This window comes from Trachemys scripta, chromosome 3 (genome assembly GCF_013100865.1).
Source record: "Trachemys scripta elegans isolate TJP31775 chromosome 3, CAS_Tse_1.0, whole genome shotgun sequence".
NCBI classification, from domain to species: Eukaryota; Metazoa; Chordata; order Testudines; family Emydidae; genus Trachemys; species Trachemys scripta.
This window is the reverse complement of record NC_048300.1, coordinates 12,728,050-12,746,903: the sequence shown is the minus strand read 5'-3', so window position 1 is coordinate 12,746,903 and position 18,854 is coordinate 12,728,050. Positions and strand designations below refer to the sequence as shown.

At 43.1% G+C, this 18,854-nt stretch overlaps 1 protein-coding gene across 1 annotated transcript in view; it reads right to left on the bottom strand.

Moving 5' to 3' along the window:
• The window catches only part of SPTLC3 (serine palmitoyltransferase long chain base subunit 3), a 120,459-nt gene that overhangs the window by 72,152 nt on the left and 29,453 nt on the right, over nucleotides 1-18,854 (bottom strand). Inside the window, exon 2 of the mRNA XM_034764137.1 lies at nucleotides 2,204-2,395. Within this exon, the coding sequence (XP_034620028.1) occupies nucleotides 2,204-2,395 (192 nt within the window). The remainder of the gene's footprint in view (nucleotides 1-2,203; nucleotides 2,396-18,854) is intronic.

Sequence of the window (18,854 nt, the reverse complement as noted above, 5' to 3'; positions counted from 1 at the left end):
TGACTCAAACTACAGAAGGCTCAGCAGGAGAAGGAAATTATAAACTAATCAATTTTAGAATCCATACAAATGATTATAAAATAGCTTTTCTGTGTATCACAATGCCGTGACTTTAGGGTCCCATATCTTGAGCCTACCAGGGAAAGAAGCAATTCTTGGGTGTCTCGTTGGAATATGAGGATCCCTCACTTATTTCTAGCCCTGATCATGCACACCAATCCAAAAATGAACTGGTCAGTCCTGGCCCTCAGACCAATGTAATTTTGGAGTGGGGACAGGTGAAGAAGGAAACGTTTGTGATATATATGGCCCATATTTGAAAGCTGCTCAGATTGTTAGAAATAGTGTCCCCATGGGAATCTAAGGGATCAAGCATGAATTGATCATCGATAGCTGCTTGGGATCATTCATGCTTCCACTTCCTCTGGCAGGTCTGCTTTAAATTGTCTGGATCAGTATCAGACAGACTGGTATTCGATACGGATATGGTCAATTTAAAGCAGACCTGTCAGAGGAGATCGAAGCAGGCATCTAAGGCAAACTGTTTTTGTTTTGTAGCTGGAGCAGAAGAATCAGACTAATTTATGATTTACTTGGCAAACACACACTCTGGGATGGGAATCTGCCAAAATACTCTCTGTGGAGTAGCGAGAGGGCAGCACGACAATGGTCTCCATTTTAAAAGGGGATAGTATCATAATATTGTCATTATTGTATGCTGTATATCAACAGTACTCCAGTGTATTCCCAAAAACTCTTCAGGGCATCATTTATGCACGTGTTAGCATAACAGAATTAGGGCAACAGCAATCCCCAAATTATCCAGGAACAATGCTCCAGTTTCCAACAATTGTTATAAATCAGGGTTTTATATTTTGGTATCACAGCTTATTTTCTGCTTGATGGCTACCTATGTGTGAACTTCATTTGTATTTACTATCTCTGTGTTTATAGGAAGAAAACAAGTCACTCTCTTAAAATAGCAGTCTGCAAAGAGTTTTTTAAAATACATATTCTTAGGTTAAAAATGTTGATGACTAAGCTAAAGAATACCACATGCCTGAGCTTTGTTCTTTCAGGACATATTGTAGCTTTCAAGCAAATATAAAGCTCTTGATTCTGCAAATTGTCACCTCTCTCTCCTTTTACTATTATGGGCTGTTACTAACAAAATTTCCTTTTGGACAGATAGAAGAGGAAACCCAGCTCCTGGAGAGGCCAGCCAGATGGGTTTGTTAGTGTAATGAGAAAAGATAAGAAACAGAGCTAAAGTGTTGCTGGGTATGCCAGGAGATAAATATATGAACGTACACTTGGAGACCGCCTCGACTCCTGTCTTGAGGCAAGGTCAAGCAACCAGTTGGGAGGGACAAGGGGGTTGGGGCAGGGGAGGCATACGACACACTAAAAGCCAAAGAAAAGCCTGACCTTGGCCAGAACACAACCTTACTCCCTACTTTTCCCATGGGATACAAAAGAAGTGGTACCAAAGCCCCCAGACTCACGACCCACCAAAACGGAACATGACCATAAATTGTAAGGGGTGGGACCAGGGGCATGTGTAATCCACACACACCCTGGGTGTGGTGTTCTGTCCCATCTAGTGGCACTGAGACCACTTAGAGAGAGAAAGAAAACATGTCTGCTCTACAGCCTTAGCTAACTGCCAATTGGCTTTTAGCTCATGTGGTAGAGGCTCCTGCTTTCAGCTCCAGAGGTCCCCGGTTCAATCCCACTCGCTGACAACCAGGGTCTGTCGGCATTACAAGTAGGCAGACTCATTTTATCTCTATCTCTCGGTGTCACTAGATGGGACAGAACACCACACCCAGGAGGTGTGTGGGTTACACATGCATTACAGGTAGGGTGACCAGATGTCCCGATTTTATAGGGACAGTCCCGATTTTGGGGTCTTTTTCTTATATAGGCTCCTATTACCCCACCCTGGTCCCGATTTTTCACATTTGCTGTCTGGTCACCCTAATTATAGGTATAATTAAGCCTGGGAAGGAGGAGGAGGTGGGAAAAACAGAGACTCTGCGGCATACAGAGCTATGGATATCCTTGCTTGATTAACCCCAATAAACATCTCATTGTCTGCACTTCAGATTTCTGGTCTTCTGCTTCCTGTCTGCATGACAAGAACCAGGAGAGAGCGAAGGGAAAGCCCTTAACACAATACACAAACTTTTTTCATACATACTTTTTGTTCTTCTCTTTCTGCAGCAAGGTTACATCTTTCTAATCCACAGGCTCTCATAAAATCTCGCAGGTAGCCAAATATTGTTCCAACGCCAAAGCCCAAATAAGTCAAAACAGCAACATACATTGGTGCTTGTTCAAAGTGTTCATTAAACGGCCTTTTGTAGAGCCCTCCATTTGAGATGCCATTTTTCTGAAAATGCAAAATAAGAATTTGTGATTAAAACATTTCAGCTGGCCTTAAAACCAAAAATAATTTGCTTCAAGATCTCAGGCTTTTAGACACAATCTCTTCCTATAGAGTAGCAGAGGTATATCACCACAGCATTAGACCCAGCAAATCCTAAATTTAAGGAGGATTACTTCTTATGCTGTAGTCATTGTGACAGGTTCTAGGAATAAGACAAGCAATAACAGGAAAGGGGGTAACTTAGGCTTGTACCTTGAGTTAGCTTACAAAATTGAGATTGCAGAATATGCCAATGTTGAAATCAAGAGCTGTTATTTGTGTCCATGTAATAAAATTAAATTTTTTCCTGTGTATAGAAAAGTGTCCACTGGACACTGGACAGTGTCCACTGGACACTGATTGAAGGCTTTGCAGGCACCAAGAGCAATGCATAGATCCACTTAAAAAAAATAACAGAAAGGGCAAAAATCAATAATGGTGCTAATGCTGCTGATGCTCAATTTTATTTATGAAAATTTTATAATTTTTACTTGAAAGAGAGAGAGAATGAATTCTAGCTATATACACATACACATATATTTTATATACACACACAAACCCTGATTTGCTCTTGAGGAATTTGTCTCTACCTCATATTGGATTGTAACCTTATTATAAACCCTTTGTTTATAAATGTAACAAATTTTGGGTCACAAGTCACTGAATGACTAAACATCCAAGATGAAGGTTTGACAGGCTAAATCAATACTAATCAAAATTGATGTAGAAACATGATCAGAAATATGGATCTTATCAATACCTACAGCGTCTATCTGTGCTGCTAAGAATATGGAAATTCAGAAGAATATCTAGCATGTAGTGAGGCGGTGTGAGAGAAGGGGAGGAACCACCCTCCGTGCACAAGTGGGCGGAGCCAGGCCTGCCTCGCTCCTCCCACCGGAAGTACATCACTGGGACAGGAAGTATAAAGGGCAGGGCCTCCCGCTCAGTTGGGGCTGAGACACCAAAGGAGGCAGCCGAATTCTGCTCGCTCCCGGTTGCTGATCTGCTGCTGAACCCAGTGATGTCCTGCCCGCTGGGGAGCCCGTTCCTGCCACGGACCTGCCAGGACTGCTACAGGCCACCTACCCAGAGGAGGCGGAGGACGCCCTGCTGTTCCATGTACACCCCAAGGGGAGGGGAGGAAGTGGCCCAGAGACAGTCGACCTTAGACTGGCTGCAGTTTCGCCTGAGGCATGGCCAATATGTTACAATTGGGATCCCTGCTGACCCAGTGGCAGACCACTCCACCACTGTTAGGGCTCTGGGTTGGGATCTGATAGAGTAGGGTAGGCCCGGACCCCACCAGCCACCCCACCCCTGGGGTGGCAGCCTCCCCTCACCAGGCCCAGTGGCCTGTGCCCGTCGGTTGTCTGCTGGAGCCAGGATGTCCTACCTGTGGGGTTTCCTCTGGCTCTGCTACAAGAGCCCAGAACTGATTGACTACTGGGTTTGCAGTGTCTCTGCCTCCATAGGCCAGTGCTAATTGACTGGTAGGGTCGCTCTGACCTGGGCCAAAGGGCTTGGAGCTACTTAATGCTGGTGTTGGCCCGAGCCCTTGCCCCAAGGGCCCCAAGGCCATAGACTAAGGTGGGTGCAGCCCCTGCTTGAAACATCCAAGGGCCCTAGACGGTTGGCTGCACAACCCGTTAAAGTGGTCAGGATGCTAATGCCGACGCTGATCCCCCTGATGCGAGATGGAGGCCCTGATGACGAAGTGAGACAGTGTGGCCTCCCTCCAACCCAGAGGGAGAGGGACAACCGCCCCACCACTACAAGCTTCAAAAATGTTTAGTGAACTGGAAGATTTAAAAAAAACAAACAAACACATTCCCTCTCTGTCGGGTTTAAATGTTGCAAAGTGTTCTGCATTCTTCAATGTATGTAAAGTATTTATTGTATCAGTCTTTGAGATGGGTTTATTTGTTCCTCATCCAGGATTACACATTTTGCCAATATTGACTCATTCAGAACTGGCTCATTTACTGCATTGCAGTTCTCAACAGTAATCAAACAGAATAATTTTTGTAGCTCTCTTGTGATGGTTGAAGCTATTGTACCATGGTACCATCCACTCCAGTGTGGTCACATAAGTGGGTCAGCTGCACATTGTGATTAACTGTGTGAAAATTAAAGGATGAGTACTGAGGTTTGGCCTCCAACCATGAAGGTCAGCCTTTGCAACACCAATGGAGATCTCCATGCCATGTCCTGACATTGATAAAACCTACCACAAAATAAGGTGAGGCAGTTTGTGAGCTACATGATGTGCACAGCTGATCTAAGTGAAAACATATTTCTATTATTGTCACCTTAAATCCCAGAGCAGGGACACAAGGGTAGCAGCTTTGAAGGAGCCGTCCTCTCCTTCACCCACAGCTGTGGGATTATATTTAAAACTTGTGTAGTGTGGCAGGTCAGATCCAATGTCATGCAGCTTTTCACATCTCCAATTCTCTTCCTCTGTGCTGCAACTCCACTGCTTCATACTAGTCTGGGTCCCTCCAAGATTGAGCCATCTCCAAGGTGGCCTGACCACAATCACAAAAATAAGAAAGAGAAAAAACCTAGGAGAAATGATCTAGTAGGAAATGGGAATATTTAGCCACTGGTAGAGAACACACTGGCTAAAGCGCCAACCCAGAGGACAAATGACCCAGGGCAGTCGTTCCTCAGTGGGGGTGGGGTTTTAGTGGCAATTTGTTTCTCATTTGCCTCCATCACAACACCCTTCACTAATTCAATAAAGAATTCTGCCCCCAGCAAGTCCACTGTTGCTTCCATGAGATCAGAGCTTTGAAGAAATGAAAAAGATCCCATCTCTTCTACTTATCTTGTGCAGTCTGCACTCTGAGCAAGAGATTGTTTTATAGACAGGCATACCTCAGAGAGCCCAAGCAGTCTTGTCACAAGAATTCTGGTCCTTTTTTCTGACTAGAGAGCTCCTACCCAGAGAGATTACATACTCTGTAGTGGAAAAGAACATCTGGCAATCCACTGGGCAGCGGGTGCCCTTTACTATCCATTCCTTGGAATCCCATTCTTGCTGGTCAAACAAGCACTGTTCAAATGGCTACATGCCATGAAGGGCTCCAACCGAGACATTACTTGAAATCAATAGGGCTGTGATGCCAGGTAGTTAAGTTGGACATCAGCCAGGAACATTGTCTTCCCCAAGCTCTTATGGCCTTCTGTTCCAAGGGCCACTGTGGTAGTTGGGGTTGGGGAGAAATGTAAAACATACAAATGGCAGGTAAGTATCTTCAAAGGCATCTCCAGCCACTTGGGCAGCGATAGGAGATTCCGACAATGATTTTGCAGCATTCCCCAGATCTGCAGGTCCCCTGCTCTCTCATCCGGAATCCTCTACTTTCTTTTTCATTGTCCCCAACCCAAATGCCAGTCAGACGCAGAGGGAAAAGGGCAACGCTTGCAGTCTTAATCTTTTCTCTTGATACAGCCGTAGTGGCTCCTGCAGAGCGCACTGAACTGTGGGCCCCACGCACCACTAGTAATGCTGGGGTTGGATTTATCCCGCCTGGCTTGTATCACACACATACACACACAAAGGACTTCATAGCTAAAAATTCAGGCCAGGTCCTCAGCTGGTGTAAATCAGCCTACCTCCTTTAAAGCTGAGGATCTGGCCCTCATTCAATAGTTTCACACTATTCTTTGCCGCGAGTATAGTCTCAAAGAAACATTATAGTACAGGCATTAGACAAGTGCAGAGCTATGAAACCTTTTCTTAAACGTATGAACACAGCAAGGCTTGTAGAATTAGAAAGCTGTCAACACGGGCTTGTCTACATGGTGCGGCAAGCCATGCCAGAGGGGAGTGATTTGTAAAGTGCACTAACGTGCTGTGCTCCAACTGCCCCATGTAGTCCCTGCTGGCGCACTCTAAACGCTACTTCATTCATGTAAATGTAGTCCTGTTTGAAACTGGATACCTTTTAGAGTGTGCCAGCAGAGTCTACCTGAGGCAGTGAGAGCAGATCACGTTAATGCTCTTTGCAAATCACATCCCTCTACAGTGCACTTTGCTGATGCCGTGTAGACAAGCCTTAATTCCTTCCCGCCTACTTTCATTTTGCATTTCTCACTTTATTTACCCATGCCTCACACAGCAGAGCAAAGTTCACTTGATTCCCTTTCAGAGTAAGAACTGCTGGACTCTAACAATTTCTTCTCTCTCACTCACCCCACCCAATGCCCTCAACTGCAGGTGTCTGCAGAATCACTTGATGCTATACCCATCCCTCATATGTTTTGAAACTTCTGACGCTTATGAAAGACAGAGAACATGTTGTGTAACTTTAAAAAAATCTCACTGGTGATTACATGACAATCACAAAACTCTTGGTGTTTGCAAGCCTTTTCAAAATGACAGAGGTAAAAGAGCTACATTCACAACTCCCCTACAACAAACCTGAATTTCTCCCCACAAGCCTTGGGTAATTCATGGGAGCAGCTACCCCATATATAAAAAAAAAACTTTCTAAAGTCAGACACTTATACTACACAGTACTTCAGAGGCAAGCAAGTATCCACAATTGATGCAATCTCTCCCTTTCTTTCCATTTCAATTGCATTTTTCCAAATATTTTTTATTGGATCAGAATGCAATTTTTAGTGGCATGTGCCCTACCTATAAGAACACTTAAAAAAAGGAGAGACATTGTATTTTGTCAGTATTTCTGCCTTTCGCAGACAGTGTGTTATCTTGTTACGAACAGGTCTTGTAAACCAGGGTTGTCATTTTATTTTGGATTAAAAACAATGCCCAAGAACCACCACCATCTTTAATACCAGAGAAGCTAATTCTCACACTATTGCAAGCTTTGCCTTTTCAACACTTCTGCCCCAGACCAAACTGAAACCCCCTATACTGGCTACGGATTAGCCTGCCCTTTGAAGACTAGATATCTTCAATTGATCTGTGCAAGGGATCTCGGTCATCTCTGCCAAGGCATTTAAATGCCACCCATAAACGCTACCAGTAGTATCCAGTCTACTAGTCAAATAACCAAGGGTTAGATTCACAAAGACATGTAGGTGTCGCAACACTGAACTTTGCCATGTCTCACTTTCAGCGACCTATAAATTCACTGCCATTCATGAAGCCTGACTTAGGCACTTAAGCTCCCTATACAATAAATGGGACAAGATAAGAGCCTAAGACTGCGATTCACAAAAGCCAGCATGCCAGGGAGTTCCAAACCTAAGTTAGCCAGTGGGAGATGCCAACATGAAGGCTGTTCCCTAAGCTCTGCCCCCTGAAGGAATTCATTGCCTATGTCCGGGATGGAGGGAGACACCTTAAGTGACACACAATTAACACAGGACAGGCAACACCAATCTTATAGGGCTTCATCAGCTTGGCTGAAGATAATAGACACAGATTACTTAAAGACAGCATCACTACCTAATTGAACCCTTTAATAGCCTCTGTGCAACACCAATATTAGTAATTCAACAAGGAAAGAGCAAAACTACTGCACTGACGCTGGAACACATAACAAAATAATGGTTAAAGGAGGCTTATTTTAGTCATGAAGTGGATTATGGCCTGGACTTGCTATTGCAAATCATTTTTCCTTAATTGATGCTAGACCTCCTGCATGGCTATTGGCATGTAGCTATACATGGAGAGTTAAGAGATAATACAGTACTTATCTTACAAGCAGGGCATTATCATTTCAATGTTATGCTCATGGACTTTGAAATGTTCCCAGCACCTTTAATAATCTAATGAACGTTGTATTGGCATACCTGGTTTAAAAATCCCCTCTCATTTGCCTATTTGGTTGTAGGTTCTACAATGTTTGGTCAGCATTTGCAGAAGCAATGGGACCTCCTCATACTGAAGGAAACAGGACTGGTTATCACAACTCTAGTGTCATTTATGTAGATGAGAAAAAGAGCTCTCTGCAAACCATGTCTTGTTTAGAAGGGATAAAATCTGATCCCAAAAAAGATGAAACTCTCTAATTTCCCTCAACTGAGGGATATAATGTAGATCTGCTAATAGCTGGGATTTAATGGTTATTATAGGAAATTGATCAAAGACTATGTGAATCTGGTTGATCTATCTGTAGCTTTTAGTAGGGAGAAAACAGAATTCAAGAGGGATATGCAACATCAAGAAATATTTGATGAAAACAATAAATCACATGATTTCTACATCTGTTCAGAATTTCACAGATTTCAAGAAGCCATTCCAAATGCACACAGACACCTATGACAGTGCATTCCTATGGCAGAAGGCTGATGAGAAGACAGTGATTATTACCGATGTAATCCAAATGCTATCTAGAGTGAGCTTTCTCAGTCAGAGGCAGAATACCTGGGGCTTAGATGGACATTTTCTCCCTAGCACTAAAGGAAAACATTTATTGCTCATCACTGTCTCAAGTGGCTGATGATAGTTCTGTCCTGTAAGGAAAACCATCAAGATGCAGATTGAGTCTCAAGGAATTTGATGTGGATCTACTTAAACTTTCTAGGACAAAGGCCGCACCCAATACCTTCCCTAGAAACCTATTCCTTGATATCCTTAAGAAATAGTTTAGTTCCACAACAAGTAGGGATTGTAAGTCTGAATCTTACATGATCAGGCATTATCCTCCTTGAAAGCAAAAGAAAACAAAACAAAAAACCTGAAATAACTTCAATCAGAAGACCCAATGATTAAAAGTGTTATTGACACAGCTCCATATGCTTCCATTGATCTCCACTAGTACTGCTTAAGAGATAGGGTATCCTGTACTGTAATGACATGGAATCATTTCTGATACAATCATCCAGGATGTCAGTTCAGATCAGATATGCCAGACTCTTTAACAGGAATACTGTTACTAAGGCTATACACTACCGCGGAATCAACGCTGCTGCGATTGATGCACCTGGGGTTGATTTAGCGGGTCTAGTGAAGACCCGCTAAATCGATGGCAGAACGCTCTCCGGTTGACTCTGGTACTCCACTGGGAACGAGAGGAGTAAGTTAAGTTGATGGGAGAGCATCTCCCATTGACCCAGCGTGGTGTAGTCACTGCAGTAAGTCGACCTAAGCTACGTCAACTCCAGCTGCGTTATTAACATAGCTGGAGCAGTGTCACTTAGGTTGACTTCCCGCGGTAGTGTAGACATAGCGTAAGTTAGGGATGATCATAGAACTGTTGTATCTACAAGTTGCCAAAACAAGAGTTACAGCAGCAGGTATTTTGACTAGGAACAAGAAAGTATCATTGACTCATGTCCTAAACAGCGAAGCTCAGTCAATGAAAAGCAGAGTCATATATGGTCACAGTATGTCTACAGTGCCCTCGACTGTATGTAAGAGAATGGTCCCTGCTGAAGGCTCAGAGAAAACATATACCCAATAGAGAAACAGCCTATATAGACTAGTAAAATTTTCCAGAAATGCCCAAGTGACTTAGGAGCCTAACCCATACATCAACACAGCAAAAAAAGACCCATGGCAGTGAATATCGGAGCCCGGATCAATTGACTTGGTCTCGCACTGCAGGGCTGAAAATAATAGTGTAGATGTTCGGACTTGGGCGGGAGCCCAGGATTTCAAACCTCTTGAGGGGGAGGGTCTTGGAGTCCGGGCTCCAACCCAAACATCTGGACTGCTGTTTTAGTCCTGCAGCAGGAGCACTGTGAGCCTGAGTGAGGTTCTAAGACTTGTTGCTGAGGGTTTTAATGAGATTTAGGAGCCTATCTCCCTTCAATAATTTTGAAAAATGTTACTCTAAGTGAACAGTATTAATTGTTTGCTCTGTGCATCAAGTTTGTGCAACTCTTCCTCTGCACTTCCCGCAAGCACAAATTTTATATGGGACTACCCTATGCTAGTGAACTTTAATCAAACTACAGCCAAACTTCTAGGCACACAGTACAAACTCACGAAAGCATATGCCTTCTGAGGAATCAGACACACAGGTGTGAATAGTACTTACACAGGGAATTGTCATATTAATTGGGACCTGTCATTTCTACAAATTGCTTTAGATTTCAACACTTTTCCATAGTCAAGCACAAGTGATAATCCAGCATATCTACTATATGGTAGAATTATTCCAGATCCACGTAGCCCAGTCTTGAGAAGTGTCCTGAACATGAACCATTCTACTTAATACTATGAACCTAGAGATGAATGACTATCATGCTAGAAATGTCTTGGACCAGTTCCAAATACAAAAAGCGTCATTAGAATATATATCCAGGAGAGAAGCTGTTTTGAGTGTAAATGACTTGGTATGAGCTGTAACTTATTTCAACTCCAACACAGCTATGGTTTTACTGCAGCTCCCTTTCACACCGCCACAGGTATTCAGCAGGACTGATTATATTGAATAGTTATTTGAGTGACGATGCTACTGTCTACAGAAAATGCTCGAGTATAGAATATTGAATTTGGCACTTCTCCCAGTAAAATACATGGGAGTTTTGCCACCAACCCCATTGGGTGGAGGAGCAACCTCCTACTCTCTTACAACACTTTGCAATCTTCACAATGAGAGATTTGAGATTTTCCAGCCAGGAATAAGATCGCTGTATCTGCTGCGCTGGGGAAGCGCCGGCCGGGGGTGCAGGGTCTGGGGGCTGCCCGGCAAACTGTGAAGCCGGTAGCACTCGGGCAGCCCTTTTCGCGTGGCTGGTAGGGAGGAGGGGGAATGCGGGGCACTCAGGGGAGAGGGCGGAGTTAGGGCAAGGACTTTGGGGAAGGGGTGGGGAATGGGCAGAGTTGGGCGGGGAAGGGGTGGGGTTTGGGTGGGGCCGGGGGTGGGAAAGGGGCGGGGCCAGGGCCCCGTGGAGTGTCCTCTTTTTTTATTTTTTAAATATGGTAACCTAATACTCACAGACAATATTAAGGCGGAAGATAAGTTGTATAGGCCAAAAGACAACACTACACAAGAAAAGACATCATATAGGATATAGATGAACTAAGGAGAATGTTCTACCATTAAATTAACTTTGGAAGATTATGTAGACACTCACCACATACTTATTCAAGATTTCTCTCAGGGGATCAAGGGGACAAGGGGATCTCAGCTTCTACCCCTGCATACTCTCCAAGATTCCAGAAACAGTATCTGTTATATATCCCAGTGGATACCATTATAAACATAATGTCCCTGCACCAAATTAAACTTGAATCAAAGGTTTTTGGGGTGAATAGAACCCATCCCTACTTGCTATTTGTAGCTAACATGGCACTCTAGCATGCTTGGAACTTCCCTGACATCCACACATGACTTGAAATAATTTCCTTTGGAAAACTTTTAGGGTCAGTCAACAGCATATGATGTGGGAGGTTTGGGAAAGATCATAAACCTGGAGAAACACCACCTGTTTTGTAAATCAGACTGTAAATTCTGAAACTCTTACAATGCCAATTGTCTAGATAAACCAGTATATAGAAGGGAAAAATTCAGCTGCTATGCTCGATCTCCCATTGGCTGGCCATTGATATGTCAAAGAATATGTCACCTGAAAGTGAGATGAGCATTCAGAAGTACCAACGCAGTTGCTGCTCCATCTGCCATTACACACAGTGAATTCAGCACCGACTCAAATTAAGGTAAGTGGGGAGTGAGAAGGCAACACATGGAGTATAACTACTAACCTCAAAATCACTGGAGACACAGGGATTGAGGGCACTATGCAGAGAGAGACTTATAAAGAAGGAAGATATTTCCCAACGTTTCAGCATTTATACAGGTGAAAATGCACTAAATGCACTAAATCAACAAACAAACCCTGAGTGCCTATGAGATGCCTAAGTAAAAGTAACATTGGCATGGCTCACAACATCTAATTGCAGGATATATTTTCTGATTATTTCCAATGAACACATGGACTTTTGGATTCATATTGTCTCATTGTTTCCTTGTACCCCCCCTCAACCTTTTACCATCTGTTGTCTCTTATTTTATACTTGGATTGTAATCTCTTTGGGGGCAGGGCATGTCTTTTATTCTGTGTTTGTACAGCACCTAGCACAACAGGGTCCTGGTCCATGACCAGGTCTCCTAGGTGCTGCCGCAATACAAATAATAAATAATAATATGGATATTGCAGCATCTCTACTAATCATTCATCCCAGTGTTTTGACAATGTATAATGTTGGGGGGAGGGAAGGGGGAGAGGAGCAGATTATGCCCTATCACTCAAAAGGACTTTAGCTTGTTCAGTTCCGTGATGTGTGATATTGACATTATTATTCTCAGTTCAGAAAGTGTCTCCCAGAAATTCTGTCATTCAGGAAATTGTTATATCAGTTTTATGAGACACGGAATTTATGAGAAGTTGACATTTGATTTGGCAAGTTGCAGAATGTGACTGAATGGACAGACACTTTATGATGCTCTAATTCAGAGTTAGTAATTGGGGACAGTCTGAATTCTCAACAAAGACATGGCATGGTCCACTAATTCAGTTACATGCAAGTTGCCAAGAAGGCTAACGGCATCTTGGGCTGTATAAGTAGGAGCATTGTCAGCAGATCGATGGATGTGATCATCCCCTCTATTCGGCATTGGTGAGGCATCATCTGGAGTACTGTGTCTAGTTTCGGGCCCCACACTACAAGAAAGATGTGGAAAAATTGGAAAGAGTCCAGCAGGGGGCAACAAAAATGATTAGGGTGCTGGAGCACATCACTTATGAGGAGAGGCTGAGGGAACTGGGATTGTTTAGTCTGCAGAAGAGAAGAATGAGGCAGGATTTGATAGCAGCCTTCAACTACCTGAAAGGGGGTTCCAAAGAGGGCGGATCTAGACTGTTCTCAGTGGTAGCAGATGACAGAACAAGGAGTAATGGTCTCAAGTTGCAGTGCGGGAGGTTTAGGTTGGATATTAGGAAAAACTTTTTCACTAGGAGGGTGGTGAAGCACTGGAATGGGTTACCTAAGGAGGTGGTGGAATCTCCTTCCTTAGAGGTTTTTAAGGCTCAGCTTGACAAAGCCCTCACTGGGATGATTAGTTGGGGACTGGTCCTGCTCTGAGCAGGGGGTTGGACTAGATGACCTCCTGAGATCCCTTCCAACCCTGATATTCTATGATTCTATGAAGTTAAGTCATTCTGACTCAGCAAAACACTCCACTTGGCTAGAGAATGCATTAGTATAAAATGCAGCTCCTTACAAGGCTTTTTCCTCGAGGAGAAACTTTTACAGATTTAAAAACGGATACTACATAACAGGCTGGAATGGTTGAATCATCAATGGATTCCAGGGCTTCACCCACGGTATTATGCAAAGGCCTGAAACAGAGCCAAGATTCTGCACAGATGACAGGTGGAAGAATAGTTTAATGGTAACAGATGCATATGCTTTTCTAGAATGGCTGCATCTCTGGAGTTCCTGGCGCATGGCAAATAGACATCACAATCCTCAGTCTTGACAATTTAAAATTACAGAAGCCTTCTCAAGGTAGCATTTGTCACTGACAGAGTAAAATAGCAATTTTGAGGAAAGCTGTTAGCAGCGTTTAATGCACCAGGAACATGTTTAGACTCACAGACCTCCACTATTGCCTTCACATTGTCGATCTCATTTTTGTGTTGGCATCAAAATAATTTGAACATCATCTTAGGGATCCGAGAGTCATGCATAGACTAAACAAAGCAGGAATCACTGCAAAGCACCAATGATCATGGATTGTAATGCTCTACAATGTTAGTCTCTAAGGTGCCACAAGTACTCCTGTTAGTCTCTAAGGTGCCACAAGTACTCCTGTTCTTCTTTTTAATGACAGCTGAGTAGGTTAGTTTATTCTGGCCACCTTTAGTAATTTACTAGGACTCAAGATTCCACAGTGTTTGTTGTGCAGTGCTACATAAATCCAGGAGTCTGAGCCTTGCTCCAGTTGTACTATCCTAAACACATAGCAAAAACTAGACAGGAAAAATCCACGCACCCATATGAGTATGAATCTTTTCTGGGCAAGTGCCATCAATTCTGCAAAACCTAAGTTTTCATTTAAAAAACAAAACAAAACCGCCGCCACCTCTGAAAAACCACTTGAGTGCAAAGAAAACCTAACAAATGCATATAGAGTGTAAGCTAATGTATTGATACCTTCCTAGTCTGAAAATGCACAGCGCTGGTGCTTCTACTGGAGTGTGGGGCTGAGGCAGCCACTGTGGGCTCTGCATGTGTGTGAGACCTCTGCCAAAATTTCCCTGCCATCCCAGCAGCAAGTTGTGTGCTTGACACCGGCAAGGAGTGGAAGTTTTACCTAGAAGCCCCAGATCTCTCTTTTTAAAGGGAAGGGGAGGCGAGGACCACAGTGGCCAAAGTGCTACTGCTTCTTTAAGGAGATGGGGATGAGGTGAGCTGTCCAGACACTGCTGGTGGGAGGGGAGAAGGTGGTAAGGGACCAGAGCAGGGCCTCAGCTGCTATTTTCACAGGCGGGGAGGAGCAGAGGACCCAGGTGTAAGAGGAGGAACAATTGGGAGGACAAGGCCTTTTTGTGTGCTAGGACAGGGCTAATGGCACCAAAACATGGAATGCGGTAGAGAACTAGGGCAAATTCATTTAGTGGGGATAAGGTAGCTTAGCAGGGCAGAGCATTTTGAGAAAACTAACCCAAAATAGTAATTATGGGTTGCCTCAGCTATTCACATATGTACTGGTCATAGAGTATGTCACAATGGCACAAAGTTTAGAGAAGCATTTGCTCAACACCTTCAACAATTGCTTGTTGGAACAGCTAGTTCTGAAACACACAATAGGACCAAGTTAAGAGCCACCTGTCCTAAGTAAGAGACAGGAATTTGTTGAAACAGTAATGATAGTTGGGCAATTAAGTAACAACGCCTATAGCACAATTAAAGTTCATCATCCATGGGAGACACATCATACCAAAAACTATTTTAAGAAAAACCATACTGGATAAGTATCAGTGGTACATTTAATATCCTGTCACCTGTAGCGGCCACTATCAGCTGTTTCAGACAGAGGTGCAAGAAATCCTGCTGTAGGTGGTTACTATAACAACACTGGATATTCTTGTTCTCCATATAAATGTTTAATCCTCAATGTTATCCTTTGGCAAAGAGTTCCACAGGTTAATTTTGCATTTGTTAGACAAAAACTTTTGTTTTTTTGTTTTTTTTTTATTTTTTTATTAAGGCAAATCTACAATAAAACATTAACATACTACATCATATATTACTTATTACTTATTCAGGAACAAGTTAATATTCAAAGAACCTGGTAAAGTTTCTGGCTTTTTGAATTTTTCACCTTTTAATTTCCGAGAATGGCCTCCTGGTTTTATACTATGCGAAAGGGGTGAATAGAAATTAATTCCCTATACTGTTAATGATTTTGTATACATCTATTATGGCCTCTCTCTAAGTTAAACAGTTCCAATCTTTTCAATTGCTCTTTATCTAAGAAGTTTTTTTTCCCACACCTCTAAACATTCTTTTCACCTGTCTCTGAACCCCCTCCACTTCTGTTATGCCTTTTTTTGAGATGGGTTGACTAGGATTAATTGCTTTATCTCAGGCGATAATATAATTCCTTATGCACTCTAGCATTTTATTTGCTTTTTTGATCACTGCTGCACATTGAGCAGAGAACTTCATTGAACTATGCATAAGGCAAAATTTGGAGATGATACAAAATTCTTAGGATTAGTTGAGATTACCGTAAACTGTAGAGAACTCTATTGGGATGTAATAAAGCTATGGTAGGCGAATGAGTTTGGCAAATGAAATTCATTGTTGACAAAAGCAAGGTAACACACATCGGAAGAAATAATTTGAACTCCTTATGATGCCTAGATTTTGAGTCCACAAGGGACCATCATGATCATCTAGTCTGACCTTCAGCATGTCGCAAGCCACAGAACTTCACCCATCCACTCCTGCAATAGGCCTATAACCTCTGGCTGTGTTACTGAAGTCCTCAAATCTTGATTTAAAAGCTTCAAGTTACAGAAAAACCACCATTTACTCTAGTTCAAACTAGCATGTGAGCTATGTCCCCTGCTGCAGAGGAAGACAAAAAAATTCTAGGGTCTCAATACACACTGCTGGGTCCTAAATGAATTGTAATCACTAAGGATTTTTTTTTTAAAGGCCTGGGTATTATTGTAAACAGCTCAGTTAAAACACCTGCTCAATACACAATGGTTGTCAAGCAAAGCAAACAAAATATTAAGATATACTATATAAAGAATTAGATAGAAAATATAAGAAAATTCCTGTGTTAGAAGGTTAAGCCATTAGGGGGTTGTTTGCACTTTCTTTTCAGTCATATAATATGAGTAGGCCAGAATCAGGATAGTTGACTAGGCAGAATTTTGGTGTGATACGATATAGCAGTACTTATATTACAAGGATAGCAGTTACTTTTTTTGTACAACTTCGCTTTTTTGTACAAGTTTTGCTTCTTATTAATCATCATTTGAAACTTGTGTAGCAGAAGTGCAACTTTGCATCCGAATGGAAAACAGTTTCACATATTTTTTCTTCAGTTGAGGTTTATAAAAATTTGTTTGCTTAACTGACTTCAGCAAAGTTCTTCTGGCTACTAAACTTTTTCTTAGATACAATAGTTAACAAGAAGATAATGTTAAGGGTCAGTTACATCACCATAGTAAGTTCTGGTCTCATGGCTTCTCTGAAGACCTTATTCCTCTGAACCAACATATCAGGAAAATAAAGCATGTTGTTTAATATAATCATAATGCATGTTGGTAAATAGTTTATCTTGGTAGAAACAAACCTCAAGACTGTGAAATTAGGTTTTGAAAAAGAGAGAAAGTTGAGTTAAGACTTTACTATGGACTTGGAAAGCAGCCCCAGTGAACCTTCAGAGAAATCTAAGGACAAAGTCTGATATTTTCTTTTATGCTTTATTGTTTGGTGATGTCCTAATGAAATAAAAAAAAAAGGACTTTGACATGCTGGTGTCTTTGAAACATACAGACAATACACCCTACCCCCATCTCACAAGGGCCCTCCGTGACTCAAGAGCCTGGATTCCAGAACTGCACTGGTTTGTGGGGGAGACACACAGTGGGGCCAGAAAGCTGCCACTCTGTGGCTTTCATGCAGATTTTCTGGTGTATTCAGCCACTACCCAAAACATGGACCCCTAGATTTATTTAAAGTTACTGGACCATAAAAGCTCAGTGAGAATCATTAAGTTTTCCAGAAATTATTACCTCAGGTGGGATGGTTTAGGCAGGCCTGGAGTAGGCCAGGAGTAGAACTTCACAACCCCACAGACCCTAGAGATCCACTGGGAAGCAGCATTAACTCCTAAAAGGATAACTGCATGGATAGCCAGGGACCAGCTGGAATGAAAGCATCTGGTCCCAACTCCATCCTCTCCTGCCCCCAAACTCTATGGATCTCAATTCCTGCTATGCACTCACAGAGGGACTCCTGCGGGATACCACAGAGGGCTCAGTTGTTCTATGGAAGAGGCACTGCTCACTCCATGGGCGGAGTTTTCTATATTTGTGGAGACAGAGAGAATGATCTGGCCCTTACTGACTTCTGCTTATATCTATTTATTTGTAATACTGTCTTTGAGTGAAAAACAATATTTATTGGACATGACTAACCTCGAAGTAATTCACACAAAGCAATTCTTGCACTATGTCTCAGTACTTCAAATTACTGTCCAAAATTAGGTAAATCACAAGTAACTATTTTACGCAATCAGTTAAGTAAAAATTGCTACGTGACTATTTTGAGTACAGTGCCAATGAATATGCTTTTAATAAGCTGCTCCAGTAATTATGCAGGTTTCTACAATGACAGGAGTAACACTGGTATTCTCTTGCATACACCTCCAGCAATTATTACATTCAAGGAGACTAAACTTGAGTAAATATTCTGGGCAGGGCTACTCTACGGTAAACCCAGACTCCAGACATTGGAACAAATTGGGTCGCCACCCTTAAATGTGCCCTGATTCATCTGCAGACCCCCTCCCAATCCCTGGCCCCAAGTCTGCACAAAGCCCATGGCTTGAGGGTGGGGGCGAAGGTGGCGAGCTCTGCAAAACCTAAGAGGCAGGTGTGTTAGGGTTACCATATTTCAGCGAGCAAAAAAGAGGATGGGAGGAGCCCCGCCCTAGCCCCGCCCCTGCCCCTCCCACTTCCCGCCCCCCCTGACCTCCCAACCCTCCCCCCGTTCCTTGTCCCCTGACTACCCCCTCCTGGGACCCCTGCCCCTAACTGCCCCCCAGGACTATCTAAGCCTCCCTGCCTCTTGTCCCCTGACTGCCCCAACCTTTATCCACACCCCCACCCCCAGACAGACCCCTGGGACTCCCACGCCCCATCCAACCACTCCCCACCCCCTGACAGCCCCCCCCCAGAACTCCCAACCCATCTAAACCCCTCTGCTCCCTGTCCCCTGACTGCTCCGATCCCTCTCCCC